General features: G+C 44.9%; 4 protein-coding genes across 4 annotated transcripts; 1 reads left to right on the forward strand and 3 right to left on the reverse strand.

Annotated features, from left to right (window-relative positions):
• Positions 1 to 14754: 14754 nt before the first annotated feature.
• Positions 14755 to 16451, reverse strand: PtA15_8A764 (uncharacterized protein; the record flags this gene model as incomplete). The annotated part of the gene is made up of 2 exons (XM_053172227.1): positions 14755 to 14772; positions 16197 to 16451. 2 exons carry the CDS (start codon positions 16449 to 16451, stop codon positions 14755 to 14757), a joined length of 273 nt encoding a protein of 90 aa, XP_053023412.1.
• Positions 16452 to 20298: 3847 nt separating this feature from the next.
• Positions 20299 to 21072, reverse strand: PtA15_8A765 (uncharacterized protein; the record flags this gene model as incomplete). The annotated part of the gene is made up of 2 exons (XM_053172228.1): positions 20299 to 20878; positions 21056 to 21072. The coding sequence occupies 2 exons, from the start codon at positions 21070 to 21072 to the stop codon at positions 20299 to 20301; spliced, it is 597 nt and encodes a 198-aa protein (XP_053023413.1).
• A 2647-nt stretch (positions 21073 to 23719) lies between these two features.
• PtA15_8A766 (uncharacterized protein) lies at positions 23720 to 25053 on the reverse strand (the record flags this gene model as incomplete). Its single annotated transcript, XM_053172229.1, has 6 exons — positions 23720 to 23826; positions 23923 to 24052; positions 24130 to 24448; positions 24542 to 24685; positions 24761 to 24816; positions 24895 to 25053. 6 exons carry the CDS (start codon positions 25051 to 25053, stop codon positions 23720 to 23722), a joined length of 915 nt encoding a protein of 304 aa, XP_053023414.1.
• Positions 25054 to 25242: 189 nt separating this feature from the next.
• Positions 25243 to 27850, forward strand: PtA15_8A767 (uncharacterized protein; the record flags this gene model as incomplete). Its single annotated transcript, XM_053172230.1, has 9 exons — positions 25243 to 25456; positions 25531 to 25687; positions 25753 to 25885; positions 25987 to 26080; positions 26156 to 26291; positions 26352 to 26427; positions 26513 to 26591; positions 26655 to 27594; positions 27682 to 27850. The coding sequence occupies 9 exons, from the start codon at positions 25243 to 25245 to the stop codon at positions 27848 to 27850; spliced, it is 1998 nt and encodes a 665-aa protein (XP_053023415.1).
• Positions 27851 to 27941: the final 91 nt, after the last annotated feature.

Raw genomic sequence — 27941 nt, forward strand, 5'->3', positions numbered from 1 at the left:
GGTTTGTTGACCTGGGATTAGCCCGGACTGATGTGATTGCCAGTTGGGTTAAGTTGCCCAAAATCATCAACTTGTCCCAACAAATGTGAATGCTCTTAGTAGGTTAGTGGTGGTTGTTGCTTAGGTAAGCTTCCTTGAATGGTTTGTGAAACACGCAGCGCCGCGGGGATTAAGAGTCTCTACCCCTACATAAGATTTGAGGGTAGGGGGGTGTTGTCTGGTGTGTCCAGTGTTGCTGAATCTGAAGCTGGGGCTAGGACTGTGCAATAAGGCTGCAGAACACTAAGTGAAATGGAAATGCAATGCAAACAGAAGCTGAACAATGAAATGAAACTGGATGACTGAAGAACAGGAAAACAGAGAGAGATTACAGGTTTATATACCTGTGAGGAAAGCCTGAAACAACAGAAGGTGTAAATTGTGCTAAGCCACATACAAGATAGGACCAACTGGTCTAGACAACAATGGTATGAAGATAAATAAATGCTATGCGCAAGGCGCAAGGGGTGTTGTATCCTGGTCAAGGGTACCAGGGCGGAAACAGGGCCTAAGTAGGTGGGACAATGGAAGTACTGGTGTAGTGGCAGGGAATAGCACGGTGGTATTCAACACTGTGGTGATCAATTCTGGAACATGTGCCAAATTGTCCACGGAGCACAGGCAGAGCGGAGCGCAAAACTGAAGGCAGGGGCGCGCAGAGATCAACAGCGGAACTGGACTCAAACTGAGCAGGCCAGCGCGGACTGGCCAGTGGAGGTGGTGATTGGGGGAAGCCAGGGTGGTGTGTGGGATCCTGACATCATAGGCTAGACAGGGGTGTGGAAGCTAGGGAGAGGAGTTTGACGGAGGTCAAAGGCAAGCGGCAGAGACAACAGGAGTTAGCGTGAGAGTGTAGCTTGACGGATGACTTCCGTGTGTGTATAGCGCTTGGCGGATGACGAGTGTGCGCATGTGAACGGGTTAGCAGATGGTGTGCGTGGGAGGCGGGCGTAGGATATATTTTAGTTCTCTTCCTTTTCTCTATAAAACCACGGTGGGGGAGGGAGGATTCTGCCGTGTTGCGGGGGACACAAGATGAAAACCAAAGTTCACAGCTGACAAGCCAGTGACACTTTGTGAGTGAGAGAACTATGGTTTGAATTCACTGAGGGAGAAAACTACAACAGTAATCTTGGGTAGAGATCGCCGAGTGGACCTGGGTTCCCTTGGCGTGTGCGGGTACCTGCGGTCATTTTGGGCATATTTAGATACCCGGACTCAGACCCAGCACCCGTAGGGCGGGTATCACGGGTACCACCTACAATTCAACCCTCTAGCCGGTCTATGCCAGCTTTGAGGGTGGTGTAACCTCTTGATGAGCAACACAGACCGGTCATAAAGGGTGTATATACCCTCTTGATGCCTGACCTGGGCCAGGTATCAAGAGGGTGTATGTATACCCTCTCAATGTCCGGTCTGTGCTGGACACCGAGAGGGCACACAGTCTTGATGACCGGCACAGACCCAACATTGAGAGGGTGTGTGTATACCCTCCCAATGTCCGGTCTGTGCCGGTCATCAAGAGTTTACACCACCCTAAAAGCCGGCATAGACCGTCATCAAGGGCCTCAAAGCGGGCATAGACTGTCATCAAGGGTGTATATACCCTTGTTCTGGGCCGGATATCAAGAGGGTATGTCTGCGTGTGAATTCTTGATGTCCGGTCTGGGCCGGACATCAAGAGTGTATGTCCTCTTGGTTTCCAGCACATACTGGACATCAAGAGGGCATACATACACCCTCCCAATGTCCGCTCTGTGCTGGACATCAAGAGTGTATGCCCCCTTGGTGTCCAGCACATACCGGAAATTGAGAGGGCATACATACACCCTCCTGATGTCCGCTCTGTGCCGGACATCAAGAGTGTATGCCCTCTTGGCGTCCAGCATGTGCTGGACACCAAGAGGGTTAGGTTAGCGGGGGCCATGATTGCACTGCAAAAGGTTGTCTGCAACTGCTTGTCTCCAGACCTTTTGCAGCAGGTACCTGGACGGGTACCTGCCATCCAAAATTTACATACCCAGACCCGCCCACGGATACCGGGTACCCACAGGCGATCTCTAATCTTGGGTGGACTAAGTACAAGATTTCTGGAATCTCAATTGAAGCATACAACCTGATACATATAAGCATATATGTGTCTCAACACTCCCCACACCCCACACACTCTCTTTTGCGGTTTTTGTGGACTGTTATGCTTCTTTTACTTTTTGGGTATGTTGCGGACTTGCTTTATGTGTCACAGTTGTGCTTGCTTTACAGCTGTTTTTCTTGCGTTTTGGGGAGTTATCTTCCTCATGCGGCGGAGCTTTATTTTACGGTTTACTTTTGCGGAGATTTATTATTTTACGTACTTCACTTTATTTACCTCACTCAGAGCCCTAAAACTTTGGCTGAGCTGCGGAGTGCAGTTCTCCGAATCACCCAACTTTCTCCGGGATAATCTTGCAGAGGAGTGGCACGGAAACTTGAGGGTAACACTCTATTCCTCTAAACGTAAAAGATAACTCTGAAGAAGTAAAATAACCGTAAAGCAATAATACTAATAGTAATACGTTGAAATAGTAAAGCAAACACCGTGAAACACCACAAAACACCGCTGAAACATTGCAATAAGTAGCCATAATAAACCAAAATAAAATCCCTCCACAGTCAATATCCGCAAGAAAAGTAAGGATCCACAAAACAATAGTCAAAACTCCGTAGAGGATAGCATGATAAGATCCCCTGCAGGGGAAAAACACCTCCCCCTTACACCAGGGGGGAATCTGTGGCACTCTCCAGGAAGTTCCAGGCTGTAACTTTATCAGTCAAATGGTCTGAATTCATTTCAATGTCAGTGTGCAACTTTTGTTTGATTGTTTTTATAACTCATTAGAAACTATTTCATGTTAGTATGATGATTTGATATGTTGAATAGTTTGAACTCAAAATTCACTCCTCATGAATTGTTGTTCAACTGCAGTGTATGTTACTCATAAGTCTAGATTTCACTATCTTTCATATTGTGATTTGGCAGAGCATGACAAGGAATGAGTTTCAATTCCCTCTCCAAAAGCATTGAGTTTTTTCTGTCAACCAAGAGCATCTGCGATAATTATGTTCAAATGGGTATGTTGTGTTTTTAAGCCGACTGGTGATCACTCATCCAAGCCATTCTGAGAAGAAGTGTATATATAGTTTTATCTGCAAGTCACAATAGTCTCTTATCTTCTTTTTTCTGGCGGGGTTGGCTTTGTCCAACACTTTTGCTGCACAGTCTATGTTTATTTGGAGGCACAGGAACCAGCCTATTGGGAAGTACAGCTCCTGCCAATGATTCTTCTATCCCGGTTTTTTGAGGAGAGTAAAAACTCCTCTGGAAGACCTGTTAGTACCTGCTGAAGTTGTAACTCCCCTTGATGACTGGTACAGTGTTTCATTGAGGGGAGTAAAAACTCCTCCTGATGACTGGTCTGTACCAGTCTTTGGGAGGAGTTGTAACTCCCCTTGATGACTGGTACAGGTGGTCATTGAGGGGAGACTTGGAGTGACAACTCCTCCTGATGACTGGTTTGTACCTGTCATCCATCAGGGTTAATGTAACTCCCCTTGGTGACCAGTATGACCGGCCATCAAGGGGAAGGTCATCAGGTGTAATGTAACTCCCCTTGATGACCAGTACTGACCTATCAAGGGGAAGTTACACCTCCTAGCTGTTCATCAAGGAGTGGTGACTCCCTTCAATGTCCATCTGTACCGGTCATTGAGGGGAGTTACACCTCCTCTTGATGACTGGTCTTGGCTGGCCCTTGTAAGTCTTGCAGCTCCTCTTGATGACTGGACAGACCGGTCATCAAGGCAAGCTTTAACCCTTCTTGGCGACCAGTCTGTGCTGGTCATTGAGGGGAGTAACAACTACTGCCAATGACCAGTACAGATCAGTCATCAGGAGGAGTTGTACATCCTCTCAATGAACTACTGTGCGGGTCATTGAGGGGAGTTACAACTCATCCCAATGACCAGTACGGTTGTTAATCAAGAGGAGTTGCTACTCCCTTCAATGACCAGTAGAGGAGTTGATTGAGGGGAGTTACAACTCTTCTGGATGACCGGTCATTAAGAGGACTTGTAACTCCCTTCAATGAAATCCAGTACTGGTCATCGGGGAGTTGCACATCTTCTTGATGACCGATTGGTGCCGGTCGTCGAGCAGAGTGACAGCTCCTCTTGATGACCGGTTTTTTCTGGTCATTAAGCAGAGTGGCAGCTTCTCTCAATGGCCAGCTGTGCTAGTCATTGAGGGGAGTAACACCTCCTCTCAATGACCCACTTTACCCCTCATTGGGATGAGTTCTAACTCCCCTTGATGAACGGTACCAACCCGTTGTGGTAACCCTGTTCCTGTTCATACTATCACCCTCATATCACCTAAAACCTTCATAAATACTTCATTATTACTTCATATTCAGATTTTTCACCCCATTTTACCCCTAGTCACCCACTCATTTCACCTAGGATTTCCAAATGGATCAGCAGTTATTGGCATGTATAGTTTTGGCAGGTATTTTCTTCATACATATCCTTAGTGTTATTACATAAATCATTCATTAGTATCATAGCTACATAGGACTGCAGATCTTACATAACTTCATTCTTCATTTTTCCCCTTCATATGAATCAGCAGTACATTCCTTCATAGCTCTTGTAGTTATTATCAAATGCTCATCTTCATTATGTACATTCTTACTTCTGTTCATCATTATTTCATATTCTACATATTTACCTTTCATGTACACTCCTTGGTCATTGCACCTTCATCTTTACTGCTCATCTTCAGATCTTGTTACTATGTGCTCATCATGTATCACCCCCCTGTAGTACTTCTCACATATATAAACACCCCTCTAGATGTTGTATTCCCCATCATGCACTTTCTACTACATCCCCTCTGTAGCACCTTTTTACACCACCCTTATATGCACTTTCACCCACTACACTTTGTATGCACCTTCCCCCACATACACTCTGTAGCACCTTTACACACCTCACTTAGATAAACATTTCACCCCTCAGAAATATACTAGAGGAAATCGCGGCGTATCCGCCGCGAGCTTTGGGAAAGGGAAAGAAATGGGAATTCGTCCTGAGTGGAATGTACAATGCAATCTTTGGGAGAGTGCATAGGGTTGAGAATATTATGTACAAAGTGAAGAATGATGATTATAAGAGACAATGGGGAAGTTTGATCATGGGATAGGGACATGAGATCCACCGTGTGTGCCTACCTTTGGTTGGCTAGTAAGGTTCCTTCGCCTGCCCGTCTGAGGATGTCAAGATTGACGACGTTAGTCGCAGATGGGGCATCCATAGGCTCACAAACCATCCCAATCAACAAACCCGCTGTGGTATGCTTTATGGTTACCCATCTAGCCCATTTCAAAATTTTCCATTTTCTCATATGTACACTCACAAATCAACCAATACGGCGACACCATTGGATTCTACGGCCAAAACTACACAGGATACCATGGACAACACACCTTACACCCCTCTGGATCAGAAGATACAACCCCTTCAAGACACCATCAGCCAGTTTCACGCACACAAACACCATACTCAGGTCATGTAATCTGTTACATGAACCACCCTTACCCAGGACCATGTAATCCGTTACATGGTCCGCTCTGACACTTGTCTACCCTTTACATATGCTTTACCTCATCAGCTGCACTCATTACATTGTGTTATGCACGTGTCATGCAGGCTTATGCAGGCTTATGCAGTCTTATGCAGGCTCATGCAGGTGCATGCAGACTAGTGTAATAGGGGCTGCAGTTCATGCAGGTGTCAAGCTAGCAAAAACCCCTCATGCAGCTTACACACAACATCAGTTGACAGCTCAGGCTAGCTAAATTCCCTCGTATGACATCATTTGACAGACAGGGGCAGTACAGATGATCAGATGACCCAATGACATCATACGTCAATGACATCATAGGCCAAACTCAAACCTCTCACCTCCACTTTCTCACCAGCTAAATTCCCTCATCATTACATCATGTGACCTGTCAATCGGGCTAAATTCCCTCATCTAGGCTGTGCCACCAGCCAAAATCCCTCATTTGACAGCTCAGGGCAGCTAAAATCCCTCATTCCCTGGTTCCCCTGGAGCTAAAATCCCTCACTCTTTTCTATTTAAGGAGGCTCTCCTCCCAGTTGTAATTTCTCTCAGCAAACTACTTGCACTCAGCTTACCCCATAACAGTACAACACTTGCTCACTCTACAGTATTAGCCCCCACTATATTGTGGTTTTACCCTTATTACATAACAATTACATACATACAACATCACTATTACATCGCTCAATCATCATCAACCCCTCTGTCAGGGTGTTCCACAACCTCTTTGCGGCAACACACGGACCATATCAACTCACGACTTGCTCAGCACCGGTTACATCACCCATATCCCCAAAGCCACTTGTTTGACGTAGGCTATCTTTTGATACACCTCCACTATCACTACATAAAACTTCCAATCGTAGATTGGGGGGCTTGTTTTAGTGTCTAGTGACCCAGGAAAGGCAGAGGTAACCTCATTCATCCCTTTCTGCACTCAGCAAAAGGTTCTCAGGAACACTTTTGAGCTTTACACCGCGACGGGCGTTACCCGGGACAGGGCAACTTACAGTTGCCCGTGACTGAAAACCGGCCGTGGTAAATAGCGCCGCGCAATCAGTGATAGGAAAAGGGGTGAGGGTATGGATGAGAGCAACTGGGGTCAATTTGGCTCCAGGTCTTGGGCCCCCAACGAAATAAATCATATAACATAGCATTGAAGGCCCATATTGTATATACATGTGCAAAGAATCCTGATCTCTGGTTCACTCAAGCTTGTGCTGGGTGAGTTGTGCGCCTCCTGATCAAATCAAGGTTAAAAACATTGATTTTGGAATTGGGCTGTGTTGGTTGTGTGACAATCCCTATTGAGAGAGCCATGATGGATGTTACCTGGGAGAGGGCAACATACAGTTGTCCATGGCTGAAAACAGAGTATGGGAGGTACACCATGAACTTTACGCAAGTGATTGGCCCTGGGACTTGTTGATTGTGAGCGCAAATGCTATTGCAACCGGGTATCAGAACCAACTGAACAATACACCATTAGAGGCATTAGCTTTGTGGATAAGTTTGATCTTGGGGATGGTGCACGTAGAGCTGACATGCAATCTGGTAAGTATGGTGCACTTGAGCCCACCAGGGGCAATCTCATCTATCAATAGTCTGGTCCTGCTCCCAGGTTAAGGTTGCAGAGCAGTATTATGGGCATGGCAAACTTGATTTGGAGGGTTGATTCTGGCAGGCCGGGGATCAAGAACATACACCAGGAAAAAAACAATGATCACTTGTCTGCAGGTGACACAGCAAAGTAAAAAGGGGCCTTTTTACTATTTCATGTCACTTGTAGGCAAGTGATAATTTTTTTTTTGCCTGGTGATGTGGGGGACTTCTGCTGTCACTGCTTCCTCTTCATTGATCACATTCATATTTGTGGCCATGGCGTCAATTGAGAGGAACTCAACAAATCTCCCGGGCAGGTGCCGGGAACAAACATCATTGATGGTTGAGCAACACCAAAATCACACGTGAGCCGTAATATTTGACGTTGGTGGCTCAATCTTGGGAGTGCAGAGGTGAACTGGGGTACATGGTGGTTATAAAATGATTGGGAACAGCTGTCTCAGTCAGGCTTGCATATACGTCTCCAAAGTCCAGTGTCTGGGGGGTATGATATTTGTGCTGCCTGGTACTGTTTCCAATAAGGGTGTTCAAAGTTGAAATCATAAAATATTTGATGCATAAAATCATAAAATCATAAAACTTTCAAGTGATGATTTCATATGTACCATTCTAGAAATGTTGCTCTAATTTGAGTGCTTGGGTGCAACATATTTTTTCAGCTTAGAATTTTATGATTTTATGGTGTTATGATTTTATGCAAGTCAACTTTGAACACCCTAAATGGTCAGTAGCCAGCGGTAGAATGAAGCATTCAGCTCTGTCAGTGCAGAGTCTGAACCACCACTCAGCCTCAAGTTCTTGGTCAAGGAGAACTTGATAACATGGGCCCATAGAGATGAGGTGACCATGAAGGCTGCCTCCAGGTCAAAGATAGTCCCATTGAGCACAACCAAGAGCATCTGTTGGAAATCCCCCCCTCCCAAATATGACTAACTTGCCACCAAAAGTTTGGCCGTCTTGCATAAGATCTTGAAGAAAGCGGTCTGCAACCACCTCAACAGCATGTCATGTTGCATTGTAACCTTGTCTCATATGATCAATTCACACCTGCCTCTTTCAATACCTCAGCGCATTGAGACCAAAGGGCAAACATGAAGGTGCTGGTTGAGTGGATTACTATTGGAAATTTGAGCCGGGAGTGGGCAGTGGCACCATTGACTGACATTAGGGAAGCAGCATCTGAGGATGAAACCACTACTGCGGGGATGTGCATGGCTTTGAGGGAATGGATAACAGTATTCATTGTGTAGGTTTGCCACACCCACCGGGCTTATCCACATATAGCATGCTGGCAGCATTTGCTTCCGCCAAATGCACAGCTAAGTCAACAATGATCCATTTTTTATGGTTCAGGGTTTGTCACATTTTTTGGAATAGGTCTTCACACTCCCCTTACTGGAGATCTTCTTCATGCATAGTGTTTTCAATAATTGCCCCTCCCCAGCAGCGGGGGTATGGAGTCCAACTGGCAAGAATTTTTCCACTCTTCTGAGGCTTCCTTGCCAGTAGGTAGTAGCAGAGCAAGATGTGAAGTTGATCTGAGGGGTTTTTGACCTGGTAGACCGTTTGGAGTTGGTGCAGCAGGTCATCCAAGAGCTCAACAGCAATGTGGTTGAACAATTCTTGAGGGTTTGCCAGTTGGCTGTGGATAAGTAGGATGCAGAAAAAATGATGTAGGGCTTTGCCCGTCTGCCAGCCTGCGGTTTTGTGCCAGCATTGGCAGCAATGCAAGTCTGAGGACCTCTGCTGTTTTCCAGTAAGTGTCATAGGTCCCTCTGTTGATTGTGTCCATGTCTGTGAAGCTAGTGATACCTTGTCAGTGTAACAGTAGCAGACAAAGGTAATATTTCTGGCCTTTATTGGCAGTGGGAAAATATACCGGGCTCATCATTTTTGCGTGTCTTTTCCTTGCTTCAAACCTGTTGATACCTTTGACATGAAATGTTGCAGGACCTTGTGATGGATTCCCCTGCTTGCCCGGAAGGCTTCCTCTTGGGCATAAAAATTACACCTGCTTGCCAAGGTCTGGGAATCATCTTGGGCAAGCGGGTACATGTACATATTACTTGGGGATTGTTCCGCTGGCGCATGATTCCAAGGAAGATTCCTCTAAGCAGTTAAAAATGGTAACTGCTTTCTGGGGGGGCTTTCCAAACAGGTACACCTTTGTACTTGGTGGGATGGTTTTGTTCCATTCCCCCCATGACTTGTACCTGCTTGTTTAGGAAGATTTCTCAGCAAGCAGGTGCAAGGTCCTCGGACATGAGGAATCCTCCCGGGCGAGTGGGGATCCGCTTGCCGGGGATGATTCCAACAGAGATTCCTCCCCAGCAAGCAGTGAAAAGACCCGCTCGCCGGAGCAGCCTCCTCCTCAGCGATGTTCTCACCGTTGAGGACACCTTTCCACAGAGCAGCTACCCAGCACTTGCTTTCCAAGCAGGATTTTATTTGCTAAGCTGTTGTATGCACCAGCACGCCGGTGAAGAATCATGCTTGGTCGCTTGGCTCTGAGGGCCGGTGTCTTTAATGTATGGGCTCATCCTGGCTCTCTGGCTAGGGACAGTTGAAACTACGTGTTGTCAGACGCTTCGTGAATGACATTCCGCATAAGGTGGTGTGTGTGTTTCCTTTGTGGAAAAGCGCCGGGCTGAGATCGGCAGCCCGTGAATAAGGGCGAGCAGATGAGCGGACTCGCGGTCACTATCCAGATTGGGGGTCCTGGGGCTGATCGTGGCATGACTTCATCGGAGATGACCCCATGTTACCACTCCTGTGGGAGGACCGGGATAGAGCAGCTGCGCCGATTTTCTGATTTGCTTAAATAGGGCTCTTATTTTCACCACAAAATACCCCGGGTCTGCTAAGGCTGCAGCGCATCAGCGTGAGCCTTCCTACCCATCTAGACTTGTTTGTGCGCATTGGCGTCTGAACCCAGAGCAACAGCTCAGTCCAAAACTTCTTCGAGCACCAGGCCTTGAGGGGCCGAGCATCAGCTCTACCCTGCCCCGCGGCTTCGTTGCTAAATTGCTGCTCCAACGGAGTGGGCGGCTTCGCCGCAAATTCGCCGCGACCCAACTTGCGGCCCCAAGGGGCCAGGTTCTTGAAGAAACAGCAAGAGCCATCTCAGAGTGACTCCCCAAGAGCTTCTGCTTTTCTCCCCATCTCACTTCTCCTCTCTCACTCAGTAGGTTTGATACACCTCAAACTCATAAAGTGTTAAAGTCATCTAAGTCAAAGAGAATCATCAGCCACACTCTTTTCTTTTTCTTAGTTTAACCCTCTCTCCATCAGCATTAGTCAAGAGGGCAGCCTCACCAGCACATGTAGCCTCTTCTACATTATTAGTAGTGTAGTTGACTATTTCCCCTCACAGCTCTTTCCTGATCTTTTAGGAGTTCCACACCGTCATCAAGAGGAGCTGCCACTCCGCTCAAGGACCAGCACCAGTACCGGTCATTGAGAGGAGCTAAGCTCTTGATAACTAGCACCTGTACTGGCCTTCTTATTATTGTTACAGCTGGTCATTGAGATTTTTTATTCCCCTAAATGACCAGGTGTGATTATTACAAGGTCATGTCTCCCCTGATGTTCGGCCAAGCATCAGGGTGTACACCAGTTTGCAACAGACCATTGTGTCCACCCTAATGTTTGGCCGAACATCAGGGGAGACATGTCACACAAGTGACAGGGAAATGATGCCCCTTAACAGCCCTTGCAGGCTGTGTTACATCAGCACTCCTCCCCAGTGACAAGCGGACTGAGCAAAGTGCGCTCCAAGCCCCTGGCTAAACTGGACTATGTATGAGCAGTTGGTACCAGATTTGCACCTGTTTGATCATGGAGCAAAGGGACTGGTGAGAGAGCAAGGACTCAAGTGAGAATATTACATGTCCATACTACAGGGCCCACAGCCACAAGCTTCCACCATCATACTTCACAGATCAACCTGGCTCCAGGCAGAATTCACCATTGGGCCTACCCCAACCACGCAGGAGGTCTTGAGATGCCATTAAATAGAAGTTATTAAACATTGGGCTCTGTGAGGTTCAATTCAACCCCCCTAAAATTCTGATATATGCACTGGTCCAAATTTCAGTCTACTGCAGGACTTATCTGGCTATACTTTGGGATCTTACCTCACGGGATTCGGCAGAAGAATCATGGTTGTCCTATCTTGTATCCGCAATTTGTGACAGTAGCCCATGACACAAGCCCAGAGCCTACTAAGACTTCAAATAAAATTCAAGTTGATTTGCACTGGAGTCTTGAATTGGCAAAGGTGAAAATCTGTTTTTCCCGCATATTCAGTTACAGATCATCAGATCAGCTTTAGTTGAAAATCACATCCATGTGGGTTCAAGCTTGAGTTGCACATGCTCCAGCAGTTGAAATCAGTCTGGGTTACTCAAGAAACATACGGTTTGGCACTCCCTGGAGAGTGCCACAGATTCCCCCCTGGTGTTATATAGACAAAATCTCCACCGCTCCACTATAAAAAATGAACCATGAGAAAGCTCCGCTGCATGTCATAAACCAATAGAAAAAATAACTAGCAAACAGAAATCCTCCTCCCATCCCATGCCTCTGCTCCCACATCCTCATCTGCGCCTCCACTGCTTGCTGTAGACAGCCACCAAACTCCTGATCATCCATCATCCACACCCCTGTCTAGCCTCTGTTGTTGCGATCCCACACACCGCCTCCGCCCAAGCTACATCTGCTGACATACATAGCCCACTTTAGCTACCATGAATTCTCCCAATTGCCGCGCAGCCCTAGATAGTTGGCGCTGGACTTCCTGGACTCAGCAAGTCTGCTCCACTCCGCAAGCTGCAGCTCCACCACCTTTGACTGCACACTATGCGCCCAGCTTATGCACTCCGCCTCTGCCGCCTGAAGATCCTCCGCGCCAGCCTTGCAGAATCCGCAGTCCGCAACCTCCGCAAACCCATGCGGTGAATTCAGGTCCCCTACCCGGATCTACCACCACAACATGTTTTTTGAGCCCCTTGAATACTGTTTTTTCAAATATTTGAGTATTTAGAGATATTCAACGGAAAAACTTCCAAAATACATTAAAAACACCAAAAAATTACATTTTTTTGTGGTTTTAACTTATTTTGGACCATTTCTGGGCCATATATTTTTGAGGGGGTCATCTGTCAAAATTATCATGGTGCCAAATCATAATGGCAGACTCAGTATTCAGAGTGCCGGACGCACTTTTCATAGTGGCAGCAAAAGTGGGTCAGCTACGCTAACCATAGCTGTTAGTGTAGCATAGCGCAGCGCAAATGCACTATTTTTTTTGGTTTAGTGTTAGCGCAATTGCATGCATCTGCGCTAACGCTACGCGCACAGGGTGCAAAGCTATTTTAGCTTTTAGCGTAGTGTTAGCGCAGATTTGCGCAATGGCGCTTACGCTAGGCACGCAGGGCGCAAAAGAGCGTTTTCTACGCTGCGCTACAGCACTTTTTGAGGCAAAAAAGGCCTTTTTTTGGCTAAAAGAGCCTTAGCGTAACGTAGCGCAGCGTAGCCATTGTAGTGTAGTGCTAATGCTAAACAAAAATTGGCATGCTGTTAGTGCCGCTAAAAATTAGTGCAGCGTAGCGGCGCTAAGGCTATTCAAAAAAGGCCAACGCTTTTTGCCGCTACACTAAACTTTAGGGCTAAAATAGCATAGTTTAGCGTAGCGGCCCACCGTTGGTGGCGGGCGCACTTTTCATAGTGTCAGGCCCACTTTTCATAGTGGCAGACACACTTTTCATAGTGGCAGATGCCCTTTTTGAAGTGGTGGACACACTTTTCAAAGTGCCAGAGGCAGATTTTTTTTTGTGTTGCACCAAAGGGAGATTGTTTTTTGTGTTGCACCAAAGATGGCCTGTGCAAACTCATCTGGGGCCTTTGGGCCCCAGAGAAGCTTGCATTGGTAGTCATTATTTGACTCAAATCAATTTCAAATTCAAATACTCAAATTGATTTGATTTGATGTGCTATGCCCTGTAAACCATCACATAGCCATATCATGCCAAGATGAGTGCCCCAAAATACCAGGGGCTTAGGTGAATCCTTTACAAATTGTACCTGATTTTCATCCATCAGTACAAAAATCATTTTGAGGAGATTTTCTGAATTCATTCACAAACTGCGGGTAATCTGAGGCTTGCCTGTACTTGTCCCAGAATTCCAACTCCCTTGGGTCCGGGACAAACTTGAGCAGCTGAAGAATGTGTCACACAAATTTAAACATGTGTGCTGGTGTGTCACATTTTTCATTACTGAGCCAAGTGATGCCAAGCTGAGTATTCATGCAGAGCCAGGGGCTTAGGCGGACCCTTCAAAAATTGTTTATAATTTTCAGCCATATGTACACAAATGATTTTGGGGATATTTACAACTCCTAATTAATCTGAGGTTTGTTCCCCTGGAATTGTCCCAGAGCTTCAACTATGCTGTGAAAAACTTTAGCAACTGAAGAATGTGTCACACAAACCTACACATGCATCTTTTGTTGTAACCCAGTAGCTGGGTCACCATCCGCAGCTCACCAGACACAGGAACATGAAGTTCCAGCCAGGTAGTTTGTTCAATACCCATGTGTTTCTATCAAAAACCAGCAAATAATTTTGAAACACACTAACATATCTTGAGCTTTCTGGGATTTATGATAAACACATGATAAATTGAAATGTTTCATCCCCTGGTAAATACCTTGTTTCTGCCAAGCATTTGATATTGCATTGAAAGGTAGTTGTAAATCTGTTCTAAAATAGTTCCAGTGATACCTAGAGTCAAGTTGGAGCTGGTTTTCAATTCAATTCAACCCCTTTCCCACATGCCTTTAGCTCAATTCAATGGTGGGCCAGTTACGCTAACAATAGCTGTAGCGTAGCGTAATGTTAGTTTTTTTAGCTACGCTACCCAAAAGTTATTGTTAGCGCCGGTTTTGGCCAGCTAACACTACATTTTTTTTGTTTTTCTTAACAATAGCTGATAGCGTAGTGTTAGCGCCACAGAAAAAAGGTAGTTAACACTACAAAAAAATTCAGTTAGCTGTCGTGTAGCGGTCGTAGCGGCCCATAAAGCTACGCTAACCTCTAGCGTAGCGCTCTCCCCAGCTACGCTAACAAATATTATGTAATATTTTCAGCCACGCTACATGTTAGCGTAGTGACACTCCCAGTTACGCTATATGGTAGCATAACTAAAAAAATACACTCAAAATGAGCTCATTGTAGAACAAATGAAAAATTTCTGACTTCATCAAGTAATCAACAGGAAAAAAGGGAACAAAAAAAACCTGGGAGAAGTCAGTGCACTGTGGAATAACAAAATAAGAAACATGAGTGATTGTAGAAAAACTTTTTTTGAGTTATACATATAATTTTTTACGGTTTTTGTTTTGTGATCATAAGAAGAAAATAAAGAAACTAAAATAGTGATCTCAACTGTAAAAGAATTGATTTATTTGTGTCGTTATTAGAATTTACTTTTTATTAAAATTCACATAAGCATCAATGATTTTTTGTGCTTTTGCAAACTTTCCCAAAGATCTTATACCCTCCTTCAACCACATATGACTACTAACACATCTTTTGATTGTACGGGGCAGCAAGCTCCCTCAGCCACTTGCGCAAACATCTGCAGCAGATGAAAAGGTACGTTCTGCTGCACAAGATGATCCTGAGCTTGCCAAGTAGTCCTTTGCCAACAACGAAAGAACCGGATAGGTTGATGCATGATCCTGGAAGTGATAAGCAAAAATGGGAAAATTCTCAGCAAAAACGTTAACAAATTTGGTTTGAGTGATTCACAAAACACTATACCTTCCACCATATCAAAATGCTATTGGGATCCTTTCCATCATGACCAGGGCCAACTAAACGATCCATGTTCTTGATGTAAACTTTGAGCTCCTTGCTGTTGGACGAGTTTTCAGGATTGTTGAATATAACAAAGATATTGTCCTGCAATGGTACTGCCGCGGTCGATTTTTTTGAGACCTCAATCTCAGATTGCCTTTTATCCTTCAAAAGCTGTTCATGTTTAGAAAAGTGCCGTCCCAGGAGTTTTTCTGCTTCAGAATATTTTTCAGGCCAGCAATGCGAGAAGATCTTGAGCCGGAACGTAGGATGTAGGATAGTCGCCATAACGAGGGTTTCACATTTGAGGGCTTCTCCTTGGTAGACTTCAAGCTTTTCGATCATTTTGACATACATCGGATGGAATGGATGTCCCCGTTCACATTGCGACTATTTTTTCTTCAGATCCATGATTGATTGGTAGTAGTTCAGGAGGACAAAAGCACCTGTTGGACCATCCCCCTCCATTTCCTTGGTCAGACGGTTAAACGGCTACAGGAAAAAATAAGCATTTGGTGGAACTTTGATGAACTTAATGAAACACCTTACTTTTAATTCCTGATTCAATTCGCCAATCATCAACCAATCCTTGCTACTGAACTGAATCTCGTTGAAGTGGCCAAACTTCTTCCGATTCTCCTTGCAACTGGATCTGACAATTTGGTCTTGGTATTTGATATACTCGTCGTGAAGCATTGCATCAATTACCTAAATTTGATTTCATAAACAACAATACACAGGAGAAAATAGTTTGATTACACACTTCTCTTGCCTTATAGGCACGGCTTTGGCTTTGATATTTGATGTTCCAGCGAATTCCATAACCAGCAATTAGGCCTTTTAGTTTTTTACCGCCCACGCGTTTGTGATATTCTTCTGCCCGTCGATCAAAATTTGCTCTCCAGGAACATGAGCCTGTGATTTTCTTCACAACAAAGTCCAGCTGTTTTTGAAAAAAACGTAATCATAAAAGTCAGTACTTTAAAAATCAAAAAAAAAAAAAAACTCACCGCTTTTGTCAACTCATCCAGCTCATTGGAGCAATTCCTATTAGTAGCAGTTTTTTTTTTATTTTTTGCCTTCTGAGGCCGGTCCTCGCCTTCCTCATCATCGGTTGGATTATCTTCTTCAACGTCCATTTCATCCTCTTCACCCCCATCACTTTCAGTATCACTTTCCTCCAAGCCACGCTCCTTAAGCACCCTCTCTTCAACCATCAATTCGACCTCTTCATCTTCTTCGGCCTCTTCGGGAATTGGTTTCATGTTGTTAGAAAAGGGGAAGGAGCCGAGGAAAGATTTTTTGATCTTGGGAGGAGGAGGCGTGTCAAGACCCAACTCTTTTAATCCAGCATTAACGACCAATGCTATTTTATGACAAAAGCACTTCATATGCATAGTCTCGTAGTTCCAATCCATATCTGTTCCTCCTTCAATGTTATACAGTTTTTCGTGCATCGTTTCAGCCATTGTGTTGTTATTAGATCCTGAGTCGGTAGTCTGGCAAAGCAAGTATTGACAAGATGAAAAATTAGCTTTTTGCCCGGTGATTTGAAAACAGGAGAGTGATTGAGTACTCATCTTATTTTGGAGATGATGTTTCTGCAATAAATTCACGATTGGCTCTGCCAACAAGTGCCCATTGTGCTTCCAGGCAACCAATTTGAGAGTCAGATGCAGCACAACATATTTCCAATCATTATCAATAAAGGACACTGAAACGCCAATGAATCCAAATCGATTTCCTTTGGCTGTCCATATGTCGTGTATCAAGCAGAACTTGCTATTAGCTGACTGTGATGACAAATTTTGAACACATTAGTAAAAATTCGCCCAATGATTGAAACAGATTACTGACTTTTAAGCGGTGAAGCATAGCATCTTGTAACTCAACGTAAGCCAATCTTGCAGAATTAGCTGCCCACTTGCGTTTAAACAAATGTGCAGCAGTTTGGCAGTAGTTGAAGCAAGCTTTTAGTGCTTCATCCTCGACTCGATTCCAAGTTATTGCTTGTCGTAACAACCACAAAGTGATCATCTGATTGAGAACTTGGTTATCGAACTTTTTGGCTTGAGGAAAATAGCCAGTGATCTTCCCCGTATGTGAGCCACTTTTTTTGTGCTTTTCTTCTTTGAGAGTAGTTGGAGGGAGTTTGGCTCCTGCATGGATAGCATTTAGACGCTTTGGACATCCATGTGACATCCTTCCAGTTTGACGAGAACCATCACGATGCGTACGGAGATTTGAGAAACTGCTTGCTGAGACTCGGACTTCTTTATCACACCACAAACAGGTATGGGTCATCGGGGGTTTGTCGGTAGGCTTTTGATAATATTCAAATACATAAAGATAATTATCAATCATATTGATCAGTTATTATCTAGCAAAAAAGTTGTATTAAAACTTAGCAAAAAAAGACAAACATCTTCTGGGCGACGGAACGGGTGAGAAAAAAAATCCCTAGGATCATCGAAATCAAGGCTTTTCTTTTGACGCTTGTGTCTGACCTTTTCATTTTCTTCATTGGAGTCTTGAACATAATTGACCACCTGGGAGCTGGCAGCTTGCGAGTTCAGAGGAGTGACTTTAGGGCGCTTTAGGGTTTTTTTTTCCGAGTGTTTTTCGGTGTTTTTTCCTTCAGATAGAGACTGCAATGGAGGATCCTTTTGTTTTTGAGGTTGCTTTTCAGATAAGTTGGCGGTCTTTTTGGATAAAAGTGGGCCCACAATAATAGATCAACAAGAGTCTGGTGACGGCTGGATCATTCCTGAGCGCTTCATTGGGGTTGTAACACGAGAAGAACGACGGGTTGTACCTTCTGATACATCGCTTTGAAGTGTTTCTTCTTGATTTTTTGATTGGACTTGGCTGGATTCTGGGTACATTGTGAATTTTGGTTTGATGAGTTTGAACTAGCGAAATCGTCACCAATCACTGCTTGAGGTCAGCAAGGTAAGCAAGGTACTGTGGTGAAGAAAAGTGGAGTTCACTCGAATTACCCCTGGGCCCAATTTCAAATAGGACCCCGGATGGGCTTTTCCATGGTATATCAAAATCCCCCCGGGGGCCCTAGGTGATGACACTTCCCGCAATAAATTTGATCATTCAAGAGCATGGTTCATAATTCATGAAATAAAGGAAAGATTCATGACTTATGTTGATGCATCTCTACATCTGTGTGTTCAAAACAATAGCCATATGATATTTTATGCAAATGTTTCAATTGATCCAATTTATTTTCAGTGTTATAGCAGGGGTTGAGGCTCTTGAATGTTAAGATTATAATTAATATTGCCAACTGGTTAAGATATTAAGGGCGGCAGTTTCACCAAGTGTATTCTGCATACAATTGAATTTATAAGGAAAAGCCAGCATTATTTTATTAATTTGATAATATCCAAACAACCCAGTGTTATAAAGTGGGGTGCAAAGAACTAGTTGAGTTGAGGTTAAAGTGGCAAATCAAGGATTCTGAATGTCTCTGCATAGCTGTTGGTCTTCAAAATATCAACAAGATAAATGATATGTAATAAAAGAAAATTTTGCATTTGCTAACTGTCTAGCATCTGCAGCTCCATTGGGCAATTCTTCAGGGAAGCTCCAGAGTACAGTGCTGGAAAATCACAGATTTATCATTATTTTAATGACATTATGAATAATCAATCACTTCTTCCAAAGGAGAGCACTTGATTTTCTGGGTTAATATCAAACACTTATTCAAAATTGGGTGCCTTGGGAATGTGTGCAAGGAATGTGTGCAGTTCAGCCTCATGGCATGTGACAATTTTTGTAATTTTATCCAATATTCATGTCTGCTTTTCAACCACCCAAGTATCAGGTGCAACACAGAACATATACCATATTATTCTAACAATAGGTGGTTTCAAAGATGGCGCAGGTCCCAGTTAATTTTCAGGAACCCCAATTCAGGAAAACAAAGTTCCTGCAAAAATAATTTTCAATTTATTACTGCATGATTTTTGAAACCCCCTGATAGAATAATCCAATGTGCTGTTGAGAGGTTTGAACTCACAAATTTGGGTTAAAAGATCATCCAGGAATCATTCTTATATCAATATATATCCAGCTTTACCAGAAAGCATCAGGACCAGGTATGTTAAATCCATACTCATTGATATTGAAATGTTGTAATCTCAATCTATAACTTGAAGTATCCATAATCCTGGAGTGATTGTTCAATGTTTGGTAATATTTATTACTATATACACCCATGTGTGGCTATTCTAAACATGTGGGTCCAGGTAAAAATATTTTCAACCTTTCAACCTAATCCTGTTAAGTTTGGTAGGACAAGGTCACATAAATATTGATTGCAAGGATTTTTTCCAAAAGATATTGATTTCATGGATGTTTTCCAAAAGAGACCCTTTACGCTCAAACTGTGCAGAATTATCTGAAACAAGCTGATATCCACTTGAGCAATAGTATCACAAGAATTCAAAAAAATCACAGATCAATTCATTCAGGGGACAAGGAGTTCTGGATTGCTTATAAAAAAAAAAGAGAAAAGAAGAATATAGTAGCCAATAAAGTGCCTCTACCTAAACTACGAAACATGTAATAAAAGTGATTGCCAAAATAATGGAAAGGATTACTGTAATGACCTTCCCCTTCTTTTTTACAAGTTTGAGCAAGAGAAAGATTAATCTGAAGAGACATTCCAAGACGATCAAAAATAGAACTAATAGTAGGGGGGAGTGTACAATGTTTGTATGTGTTGGCTTGCCAAACCATCTTAATTATTTGGTGTGTTTTATCGAAGTTGATACCAACCTTGTAGTCAGGGAAAACAAAAGGACCACCAGAAACTTCATAACCAGAATCAGGAGGGGCTAGAGCACCAGTACAAGAGTAGATTGGAAGAAATAATACAAATGCAAATTTAGAAACATCTTCCTTATCTTTGTGTGGTGGATTGAAAAAGCCTTTGGTGGTAAAAGTGAGATGGGGTGAGCAGGAAAGAGGGCCAGGCTTATTGCCATAACAGAGAGACTCAAACGATGGGATATTGTATTTTTTCATGATATCTTGATTGAACCCAAAGGGAACTGACGCCATTTCTTGGAATAATTTTCCAATTATTTCACCAGCTCAAGATGACTTGGAGAAGTGAGTATCGTACTTTTCCATATCGTCCGGGAGAAATGCTTTGATATACCGTCCAACAATCTGCATAAAGTCCTGTGACTTTTGCCACCCAATCACCCACATTTTTCCACCCCAGGACCGGTTTGAAGAAGCGACAGGACGAATGAAAGCTTGAGAGTCGTGAAGAAAAGTTGACAAGAAGTTCAACTCTTCCTTATCTATATTGGTTAAGTCGTCCCAAGAGGTAAACTCGATAATACAAATGATCTCATTTGGATTATCAGGATCCTCAATCACACATCGGCCACTGTTCAGGAGGAAGAAGTTCTTGTTGACAGTCTTGCAAGCAGCCAAAACCTCCGCTGGAGTTGGTTTGCGAGTAGGGTTTTCGTCATTATCGAGTGGAATGTTGGGATACAGATTGAGTTCTTCATATTTTACGCGCTGCCATCGAATGGAGGTTTCAGTCGTATTTGTTGTGTCATTCAGACCGATCAAATTTTTCTGTAGAGCGGCATGCGCTTCTACTTTCTTCCTTTGTTTATACTCCTCCTTTGCTAACTTGCTTCTTGTATTATGATGACTGATACGGCAATGGGTCACCGATACGATATTCAAGGTCCCAGTGTCACAACAAATCCCGCCATCACCATAATTGAAGAAGCAAATTTACAAAAGAGTTGAATAAACAAGATTGGAAAGAAAAAGCACGGTTAAATCAGTATGCTGCCAATCAAGTAAAGAACTTTGAAACTCCTACCGGTGGTTCTTTCCCATTGTGCCGGTTCTTAATAAATTGGTGAACGAGCAGTGGGGACCTTGGCTGGGGAGGCTTGAATCAATCGGTCAAGTGACTGTTCAAGTGGTTGGACAGAATGGTCGTCGGGTGGCTGCCAGAGGTTAGAAACAATTGTCCAATTGATCAGCCAGTTGATCGAGTAAAATTAAGCGATCAAGTCAGATTAAGCGAACAGATGATAATCTACTCACATCAGAGAAACAATCAGGGAGCTCGGCTGGTGAGGCTCAAATGAATCAGCCTGACAAGCTAATTGATCTATTTCTGGCCGAGTAAAAAAACAGTCCTCCAATCAATCAGTGGAGTGACCAACCAGTAAAGAAAACAGAATCAAAATATCTACTCACATTCACAGGCGGTAGCGTCGTGTGGGGAGTGTTGAATCAAGCGGCGAGGCAATCAGGCGATCGTTCAGGCTGGGAGGTCGTGTGGGGAGTTTTGAATCAAGCGGCGAGGCAATCAGGCAATCGTTTACGCTGGGAGACTTGTGGAGGAAAGAAAAATTTATCTGATCAATCAGCCTTTGAATCAGACGATAAAGAATAGCCGAATCAAACATCATTATACTCAACTTCGCAGAGGGTCGCAGGGAGGTTGGGTGGGAAGGCTTGGATCAAGTGGCAGAACAAGAAGGTGTTCAGACAGGGTGTTTGGCAGTGGCTGCAGGAAAAAGTTGATAAATTCACGAGGGTAGCGGGGAGGTTGCAAGCAGATGGAACAAGCGATTGTTCAGAAGCATTCCTAGCCGAGTTGTGAGCATTTCCAGTAGCATGGACTAGTCCAGTTGGATCAGCGTAGAGGTCTGAGCGCAGGTTCAACGCTCATGTGTGTCGCCATGGTGAATCCCTGGGTGGCGAAAAAAAAATTTCGCTACATGTTAGCTTCCGCGGTAGCGTAGCTATTTTCGCTACAAGTTAGCTTCCGGAGGTAGCGTAGCTGAACAAATGGTATGTTACGCTACTGGCTCATCAAAATTTAGTGAGCTGAAAAAACACTGCGCTATTTGTTAGTGTAGCGCTGATTATTTGTAACTAACGCTAAAACAAAATTGGGTTGACAATTTCACGTTACGCTCATTGTTAATCTAGCTGAGTGTAGCTTGAGCTAACACTACAAAATTTCCAGACAAAAAAAAGGCCGCTACGCTAACGCTAAGTGGCCCTGTAGCGTAGTGTAGCGTAGCGGCCCACCGTTGCTCAATTGAGCACAAGTTAAACATAAATTCATCATGAATTCAGCATACATTGAGGCTCCAGTTCAATGATGTATCTAACATGGTTCTTGAAAAGTATTGTGCAATGGCACTTGTATGCAAGTGCCAAGCAAACTCCCCTAGTGTGTGACATAACAATTCTATCTGATCACAGGCAAGAAGGAAGGCTTTGCGCCTCTTTGCACCAAGCAAATTTTTAAAGCATAATTCTTTGACAAACTGTGATGGTTTGAAGAAACCACCTGGCCAAACTCAGATTCTGGGCTCTGCAAAAGGGGGTGATATTGTGCAAGTCCCTCCTGCCAAGGGCTATCGGAGGCTTACTTTGCAAGACCCGATGCCCGCAGCAGCGAGGGACTTGGATTAAGTTCGAAAATTTTGCGACCCTGTACGGTCTCTCAAATTGTTCTTTCAGATTTCCCACTCTGCCCTGACTTTTTCCCCGCCAGTCCTATCAGTTGAGAAATGCCCGGTCATCCGGGAGTAGGCCCGGTTGTTTGCCGCGATGTTTGTTGTCTTGAGCGGCTTGTTTTACCTGGCTTGTCCACAACACATCACGTGCGTCGGCCCACGCGCCTTCCCGTGGTTGCATCTCAGGGTGTAAACGGGTCGGGTTTGGGTCGAAAAACAGCGCCCGAACCCGACCCAACATTTAGCGCGGGTCGGGTCGGGTCGGGGCAGATTTTAAAATATGCTGCCCGAACCCGACCCAATGTTCGATCATACTGTTTCGGGTCGGGTCCGGGTCGGCTCGGCTCGGGTCTCGGGTCGACCCGACCTCTTTGGCGCCAAAAGCCCCAACTTCTGTTGGAGGCGTCATAGTCGGGTTGCAGGCTGACCCGATTAGGAAATAGGCTGCCCAAACCCGACCCGAAAATTTTACAAGTCGGGTCGGGTTGGGTTTGGGTCATGTCATTTTCTTTAAGGTGCCCGAACCCGATCCACTGCCAACTGCGGCGGGTCCTCCTCTGAACAAAATGTAGAAATTGTTCTGATTGCAAAGGAACACCCAAATGTAGAAAGTTCACTTTTTTCTTAAAAAGTTGTTCATAAAGCCCTTGAAATAGGGTCTAGAGGTTTTTTAAAAAATTCTATTGTGAACCCCCCAAATTGACATGCATCATATAATCATTTTAAAATTTATTACGCGCAGACAAAAAAATTCCTGGCAAGTTATTTTGTTGGATGCTTTTGGCTTACAGCCTTGTGACCGCAGTGCATAGTCTACACGTGAATTCCACTGCCAGGACAAGAAAAAAAGATACAAGGCGGGTATTTGAGATTCACAGTGAAAGTGGCCGCTATGCTACAACTCTAAATGGGTCAAGAATACAATGGGGTGTCTGCTTGTGTAAGAAAGGCTGTTTTCCCCTCAGATAATTTATAGGCCGAATAGCCATAATAATTCCCGCTCAGACAATCGCACCCGTGAAGCCCTCAATGGTGGGTATGATTTTTAACGAGAAGTCGACGGTTTGTGTGCCTTGGTGGACGCTTGAAGTCGAATAGATATCGACATCTAGACCCAGTCATTAAAATCACAATCTATCAGGAATGAACTCAGGATATGGGCGGGGAAGGATCTCTGTAAAGATGAGCTGGTGATGGGGCTTACCGTGACAGAGATGAGAGCTGATGTTTTCCTCTGTCAGGCCCCCGGAAACCTCAATGAGGAATCGACGGTCGGTGCCTAGGAAGGTTTGTTTCAAAGATCGAGCGGAGGTCTTGACATTTTCGGGGGTGAACTAAAGTGGGAAGAATGAATGAGAGATGTCTACTGATGCGAGGATGAATAGAAGGAGACATGTTTATTAAGACAGACGTTATCCAACATGATCACATCTGCCCCAGCCTCGATAGCTTCCTTAGCTTCTTTCTCATCTCTGACCTCAACATCGATTCTTAAGCTGAATCCACAAACGCTGCGGGCTGCTTGGACGGCCGCGGTGATCGAGCCTTTGCTCCAGATGTGGTTGTCCTTGAGCATGACCATGCTTGAGAGATCATATCGATGAGGATCGATTCCTCCGACCAACATCCCGTACTTTTCGACCAGTCTGAAACCTGGTGTCGTTTTCCTAGTACCTGCAACCAAGCCTTTGTACGATTGATCTCGAGCTAGCTTGAGAATTTGATGAGATCTTTTAGACCCGAGTAGTACATTAGATCCGAATCCCACATTAGTAACAAACGAGGTACATGGGGCAAGAGGTCGTTGGACTGGATGAACTGACTGGGTTGCGATCCCACTACAACGTGCCAATAGATTCAAGCCAACTCGCTCTCCGATCAGCAAACATCTTGCTTTCCCTGTCACGATAGCCACGACGGTCCTGCCTCCCGGTACGAGATCACCTTCTTTAAACTTCCATTCTACACTGTCATAAAAAGAAGAAGATGTTAGTCTTATGTTGCTGCCAATCCACGAAATGAGACTCGAATCCAAAAGCTACCTGCATCCCAGTTGGTCAAATATTTCATCAAAGAAAGGTACGCCGGCCAGGATGCCCTATACAAATATCCAATATGTTTGGTCAGCCCAAAAAAAGAAGACGATGAATGGGTTGTAGAAGTGCGGCAACTGAACTTGAGATTTTCCCAACAACTGAGCTTCCTGATGACTTTCGCCTACGACGAACCCGCCATAGTCGAAGCTCGGCGTATCTTCTCTCAACCACACAGTGACGATCGACTTCCATGAAGGGGGTAGCAGATGGGCCGGGTTTCCAAGCATTCGTGTGTCCATGTTCTTCTGTGGGGTGAGCAGCCCCCTGGCCCTGGGCAGGAACACCGTCTTACATAATCCGGCTGGCGCGGGTCGATCGGATCGGACAGAGCTGCGGAGCGACGGTCCGCCTTCAAAGGTGGCCGCTGCACTCGCGGCGGGAAAAAAATTTGAAATATCAGACAGACCCCACCTCGACAAGTAACTACAATGTCTGACCAAGATTTAAAGATCTCGCTCTTCAAGCCCAAGGCAGTCGTCGGCTCCCCATTGGTGACAATCCTGCTGGTCGTTGTCGTCATCGAGCCCGGCAAAGATTTGGGGCCAGCGAGTAGTTTGGCGAAGAAGCTGGGGTTCAAAGATATGCGAGCGGCTGGAGATGATCTGATTATGACTGTGCTCAACAAGCCTTCAAAGGCTGAAGGTGTGTCTCGCTATCCGTCTATTTATTCAATCACAGCTAAGCGTTTACTGAGTTATATTGTTTTGGTTCATCAGTCAAGCTCGACTCTATCACGCCTAATCATGCGACGACCGTCATGCTGGTCCTATCAGACTCTCTAGCTGACTCCGAACACATCCAAAGCCTCCAAAAGACTGAGATCAAAATACAAAAACATGCGTTCCATGTCCCCGGAGCAGAGACTGTGACTAAGTAGGTCACATCAGTCTAACCCGATGTTTGAACCCATTGCTAAAGATAACCTCTTTCTCTTATAGTGCGGCCCCCAAGGCGAAAGCCCCAGCCCAAGCATCGAAAGCTGCTCAGAGCAAGGAACCCGGTGCCGATAAAAGCTCATTGGGAATCAGTTTCAAGAAGGATTCAAGTACCTTTGGGGATTGGTATCAAGATGTTAGTCCTCCCTCCGATGATCGTCACATTCTTTGTTGATCAGCAAGTCTAACGTGGTATTCCTTCAAAAAAAAAAAAAAAAAAAAAAAAAAAAACTCCAGGTTCTCAAAAAGGGCGATATGATTGATTATTATGATATATCTGGATGCTACATCTTGAAACCAGCTTCATATCGAATTTGGGAAATTATTCAAAGTGAGTTGTACTGACTGATACTCAAACCTTACCTGGTTCGTGTGCTTATTTCTATCCTGGGCGCTTGATATTCAGGGTGGTTTGATGATCGGATCAAAGCACTGGGTGTTGAGAATGCCTACTTTCCGATGTTTGTCTCTTCCCGAGTCTTGGAGAAGGAGAAAGACCACATCGAGGGATTTGCACCGGAAGTAGCATGGGTGACCAGAGCGTAAGTGATGTGCCAAATTGTTTTCGATCATGAAAGCTCAGTTATCTTTGTTGCTCACAGTGGCCAATCCGAATTGGAGGAACACATCGCTATTCGTCCGACATCCGAAACAGTGATGTATCCCTACTATGCCAAGGTAAGATGCTTGTATATTTGATAGAAAGAATTGTGCTCAGTCAGTACATCGATTCTGATTGCCTGTTCGGTTCGGGCTTTCGCAGTGGATCCAAAGCTACCGTGACCTTCCTCTGAAACTCAATCAGTGGAACAGCGTTGTACGATGGGAATTCAAGAACCCTCGTGAGTGTTGCCTTACAGAGTTCGGTTGATACGAAATCAGTTTAACTGATTTGAGTTTCCTAGAGCCGTTTATCCGTACTCGAGAGTTTCTTTGGCAAGAGGGACACACGGCACACTTACATCGAGAGGAAGCCGACCAGGAAGTCCGACAGATCCTGGACCTCTACCGAGGTGTTTATGAGGAGCTGTTAGCCGTGCCAGTGACACCGGGGGTGAAGTCAGAGAAAGAGAAGTTCGCAGGGGGCCTGTATACGACGACCGTCGAAGGATTCGTACCCACCTCAGGCCGGGGAATCCAAGGAGCGACCTCGCACTGTCTTGGACAAAACTTTTCGAAGATGTTCAATATCAGTGTTGAGGATCCGTCGAAGCCGGTTGATCCGAATGCAGGCACTCAAGCCGAGAAGCTGTTCGTCTGGCAAAACTCATGGGGACTCTCGACGCGGAGTATTGGAGTGATGGTGATGGTTCACGCTGATGATAAGGGATTGGTCTTACCCCCACGGGTGGCCAACCTCCAGGTGATCGTCATTCCGGTGGGGATCGTGGCGTCTAGTGGGCCGGAGAGCCGGAAGGATCTGTACGACAAGTCGGAGGATCTTGCGGCTCGACTGAGGAGGGTGGGCGTGCTCGCGAAGACGGATACCCGGGAGGGTTATACGCCCGGGTGGAAGTTTAATTCGTGGGAGATGAAGGGGATCCCGCTTCGCTTGGAGCTCGGCCCTAAGGATCTCGCCAGTCAGACCACGCTCGTCGTCCGTCGGGACACGGGCGAAAAGAAATCGTATGGGCTCGAGACGCTGGATGTGGAGATTCCGAAACTGTTGGAGACGATCCAATCGGACATGTACTCGAAGGCCAAGGTGATCTATGATGCACACCGGAAGCTGGTGACGGATTGGAGTGAGTTCGTGCCGACGTTGAATAAAAACTGTTCTTGTGTGATCGCGTGGTGTGAGGAGGAATCATGTGAAGATGAGATCAAGAAGCAGAGTGCTAAAGAGTTGAGTTTCTTGTCTCGTTTCGTGTGGCTGGCCACTCTTGATATATATATAGAGTTTTCTGACTAAATTTCTGATCCGTTTATTAGGAGTGCGGTTGAGCAAGACGAGAGAGCACCCTCTGCGGGTGCCAAATCACTCTGCATCCCCTTCGATCAAACTCCCTACCCGGCCATCAAGCCAGGCGTGACAAAATGTTTAGGATATGGTTGTACGAAGGATGCGAAACGATGGACGATGTTTGGACGCAGTTACTAGACCATCCATTGTTCTCTCCTCCCAATATCCATTCAGTGTTCTTGATTGGCATTGTTACCCTTTTTGCAAGAGCTGTGTGGTTTAGTTGCAC

The sequence above is a fragment of the Puccinia triticina genome, chromosome 8A (assembly GCF_026914185.1).
Source record: "Puccinia triticina chromosome 8A, complete sequence".
Lineage (NCBI taxonomy): Eukaryota > Fungi > Basidiomycota > Pucciniomycetes > Pucciniales > Pucciniaceae > Puccinia > Puccinia triticina.